At 42.9% G+C, this 4,302-nt stretch overlaps 1 protein-coding gene across 1 annotated transcript in view; it reads right to left on the bottom strand.

The window, feature by feature from the left end:
* Positions 1-143: 143 nt before the first annotated feature.
* LOC115257403 (uncharacterized) overlaps positions 144-4,302 on the bottom strand; it is a 344,293-nt gene continuing 340,134 nt past the window's right edge. The window contains exons 5-9 of the mRNA XM_029856965.2: positions 2,428-3,787; positions 1,066-2,165; positions 828-998; positions 491-608; positions 144-427 (exon numbers count right to left, since the gene is read on the bottom strand). Of these exons, the coding sequence (XP_029712825.2) occupies positions 388-427; positions 491-608; positions 828-998; positions 1,066-2,165; positions 2,428-3,787 (2,789 nt within the window). The 3' untranslated portion in view covers positions 144-387. The remainder of the gene's footprint in view (positions 428-490; positions 609-827; positions 999-1,065; positions 2,166-2,427; positions 3,788-4,302) is intronic.

The raw sequence follows: 4,302 nt of genomic DNA, 5'->3' as shown, positions 1-4,302 counted from the left end.
TCATGGATTTGTCGTGATTTAGTCTAGGTTAATGATCATGTACTTCGAAACGTCCTAACATTTATTGCTTTCTTATCGATCCTAATTTAACTTATACATTCAATAATTAGACATTTAAATGTGTCATACAACTTTGATGCAACATTAAGTACACAGAAAAATAGTGACTAGAATTAAGTGCCAAGACACCCGGATAAGATGTTGGCGTGTCTTTTTTGGCATAGCACGGGAGCTTCGAATATTGTCGAGTCAGAGGGAACGTTACGTATCAGGTTCTCGGTTTTAGTTATGGTTTGAAATTCCTGTTGGAAGACACAGACAGCTGGTTCATTGTTTGGGAAGACTGATGTGGAATGGAAGAAGTTTGGAGCATTGGCCTTGCTGATCTCAATTTGGCAAATTGTCCACTGATTTGGCGCGTTGGTACCTGGAAGAAGAACGTTGATTGAATAATGGTTGATCGGAATGGTTCATCATAAAGAATCCTTACTTTCGTCTTGCAAGCTTCAACACTACCGGGCCTTCCTTGATGTTCTTGAACAGCCCAATTGTTTCAGCATGACTCATTCCGTGCACAGTTACGTCGTTTATTGAAATTATTTCGTCACCTGAAAAGAGATATCATTTTTATTTATTGTTTCTGTGCGGTGCGGTGATCGCGGACGATTTGTTATGAGTTCAATCCTATTCAGATCAATTTTATCTATCTGAAACATATATGGACGAATTTCGGACACGCTGGCATTGGGCCAGTGTCATAAATCATTTCCATCAGACCTAATTTGCACTATATGGAAGATATTTAACAATTTAAAACAAATTCTTACCAGCCATGAGCGTCCCATCCAGTGCGGCTTGCCCACTGGGAAACACTGTTTTTACGTATATTCCCATGCTTCCTTTGGGAGAGTCCCGTCCTCCAACGATGCTGAACCCGAGTGACTTCATTCCGGCTCCTTTGTAGAAGGTGACAGTCACGTAGATGCATTTGTGGATTCCTAAAGGTTTGAGAAAACCGTCACATAATTGATCTTGAAATCAAAACCCAAAAATGATATATCTTACCCTCGATGTACGACGAGCCCTCTTCATTGATCAAAATTCGAACGCCCGATTCGTATTTAGTGCTTTCCATCGAGATATCCATCTCCTCTTTGCTGCTGATGTTCTGTTCCGTTTTTGAACGCTGCAAGGGGCTTGCATCAACGGGACCATCTTCCGAAGCGATACTCCCCTCAGCGGAATTAGAACTTGAAACACTGCTGGGTTCGTTACAGGAGTTCAATCGAATCCTTTGTACTGTCTTTGGAATATCTTCTGGCTTTTTAATTTTGATCGATCGATAATCCAGGTTCGCTTGTCTGTTGCTGTTGCTAATGCTACCGAAGGGTACATTCCTCCGTATGGTGTCCGAAATAATTTCAACCATGGTGATTGGACGGGATACAGCCGTCATTTCATCATCGTCGCATTCGACGTTGCTGGCAAGATGTGCGATGGATGAATGGAGACTCAGATTGCCTTGCGACACCGGGCGATAGAGTGTACGAAGTCCTGCTTCAGTTGAGTGATCCCCATTCGTCGCGGTGGATGGAACTATAACGATATCCTCATCACTGTCTTTGATCACTCGTTTCGATCCAAGGATTTGCGAGTAGCCACCCTTTCCGAGAGCTTCGCTCCGTTGCTTGCTCAGCATTTGCCACTTTTCGTCGTCACATATGGTGTTGGAGATCGAGATACGGTTCGCATAGACCGGAACGTAGTCCCCTGGTGAGTAGATCGGTGCCATTGGAAAGGTAGCTTTGGGCTGTTGCTGATTTTGCTTCAATTGTCCATTCGAAATCGGTGTTGAACAGTTGATTGTGATTGGCTGCAGTCTTGAGTTCAAGTTATAAGTGCCACTGTTGGTCGATAGTACCGTACCGGCACCACCGTTGACTTCCAGCTCGCTGACCTGCTTGGTCGTGACGCTAGCGTCGATTTTAATCTTTCGGTGCAGGTCGGCATTGAACGTAGTTAGCTCGTCATGTGCAATGACAAGGTCTACAATGTTGTTGACAAAAGTCGATAGTATGCGTTGTACCGTGCTGGGAGATTGCAGGCCACGTAAATGGTGCCCGTTTACGTTGACAATCTCGTCGCCAATGCGTAGGCGGCCGTCTCTGAAACAAATCATTAGGAAATTTATAATTTTTTTTTTTTTTAATGACAATTTTCTACTCAGAGTGCAAAGAAGTAGAATGTTCTAAGTAGGGAATGCAATAATAGATTTGATATTTGAAACATTATTTTTTTAAGCAAAATTTTTTGGAGAAGTTGCTTTTTTGCCTCTGAAAGTTCTACCAATAATTCTACCAAGACTCAAGTCTGAAAATTTTGTACGTTTATTAGTGTTTTAAAACACGTCGTCACAAGCGAGCTCACCTGTAAGCAATTCCTTCCGGATCGATCTCCGTCACCAGATACCTAGTTTCGCAGTCTCCCTCGTCCATGTTAACCGTCTGTGGTGTCAGTTCAATACCGATAACCTCGTCCGCACTGTGCTTCTCCAATTTGATTTGTCGAAACCGTCGCCGGATTGTGCTGCTGTCCAAATTGTGTACCGACGCTATTGAGCTCGATGAAGACATTCGTCTCCGGCTACCGAACATGTACGATTGATCCTTGCTTCGAATGGCATCAGCGTACGGATCCACCAGACTCGAGGCACCATGATGAACTGTGAGGCTATTGGCTGCCGAACCGGATCCATTTTCGTCAATCTTATCCTCAGCATGGCGACCGTCACTATCGTAGCCGGACTCGTTGCTGCTGAGACAGCTGCTCAATCTTTGGTAGTTGCTGACAAAGCTGTGGTCATCCGTTAGCGTCTTGATGGAATTGTTACGAGATATCGAGCTCAAATCGCACGCCGTCATGGATTTCGAATCATTACCGGAGATAAAGACATCTCCATTGTCTGAAATATTTAACTGAGAGTCAGTTATGGAAATGTTATCCAAATCAGATCGCAAACTGATGACCGATCCACGATTTCCCGATCGGAGCAGGTTTTCTTTTATTCGATTATAGTTTATAACTGAGCCTCCATTTTCCTCCGGAAGAACGGACAATTTTGATCGGAGAAAAGCATAAGGAAAATGATTTTTCTTAGATAGCTGTTCTTGCGTTGCAGCAACTCTCACTATATCGTCACAACTTGAAGATTTTGCCGAAGGGGTCTGCTTTGTCGCAGATTGTTCCATTGATGAAATATTCAGATTTGTACTGCTAACAGCGTTTTTGTGATTTCCGTTGGCCAAATTAATACCCTCGGTTGGATCGTCACACTTGATGTAGGACGACGTGTTCAGCTGACTTGTCGAGCTACTACGGTATAGCGTAGAGTGTCCATCAGTTTTGTTCTTAGTCATATATCCTGACTGAGATGGCAAGCTTTGCTGAGGACTGGTTGGCTGAGTTTCTTGATTTGCTTGTTGCTGCTGTTGTTGCTTCTGGGACTGATTCGATCGATGGTTAAGCATACCAGTAGATCCCATGCGATAAAAGAAATTCTTGAAGGTCCCCGATGATCGTTCGCTATTGAGCTTTACCAATGGATCATTAGTAGGTGGATACGGCTTCAATGGAACGGATTTGCTTTTCTTGATAGTATCCGAGTTGAAAATGGGCACGCAGCTGGGCGTATTTGTCGATGGAGACGGCGTTGTTGGAAGTTTTTGAGCATCACTACCACGTCGTAGGAGATCGAATTTCTTGCCCATTTTCCGACCCCATGTGAAAACTGAAAATAGAGAAAAGAAAAAAAAAATGTTTTAGACGATTTTTAACAACATTATGAAAAGATATACGCAAGTTTTTTGTTCATGTACTTCAGAAAGAGGCAACTTATTCGAAGACCATATCTGTCTCAAAAATCATTTGAAGGCGCTAAATTCATATGTTCTCGTTAATCGGAGTGCTGGAGCAATACGCAATCGATTACCCGCCTTTTCCGTTTTGCATATCTTTGGAAATATTCCTAAGGGAATCACTGGACGATTTGGCATCTCTGAAGGGATTTCTTCACGGAATCTATAAGTGTTTCAAGAGTGATGAATTCCCTCTTGGAGGAGAGCTCAATGTGATTCGTGGATGCCAACTGGGGTAATCACAGTGGATACCTGGATGGATATTTATCGTGCTCATCGTGCTTCCATATTATTAAGATCATTAACAGTATAGGATATAACATTTTTAACAATATTTTGATGTGCATACCCCAACACATAACGTTCGTCACTTCAAGTGTCGGCCCAC

The sequence above is a fragment of the Aedes albopictus genome, chromosome 3 (assembly GCF_035046485.1).
Source record: "Aedes albopictus strain Foshan chromosome 3, AalbF5, whole genome shotgun sequence".
In the NCBI taxonomy this organism is placed as follows: domain Eukaryota; kingdom Metazoa; phylum Arthropoda; class Insecta; order Diptera; family Culicidae; genus Aedes; species Aedes albopictus.
The sequence above is the reverse complement of the archived record's forward strand: the minus strand, read 5'-3'. Positions and strand labels throughout refer to the sequence as shown.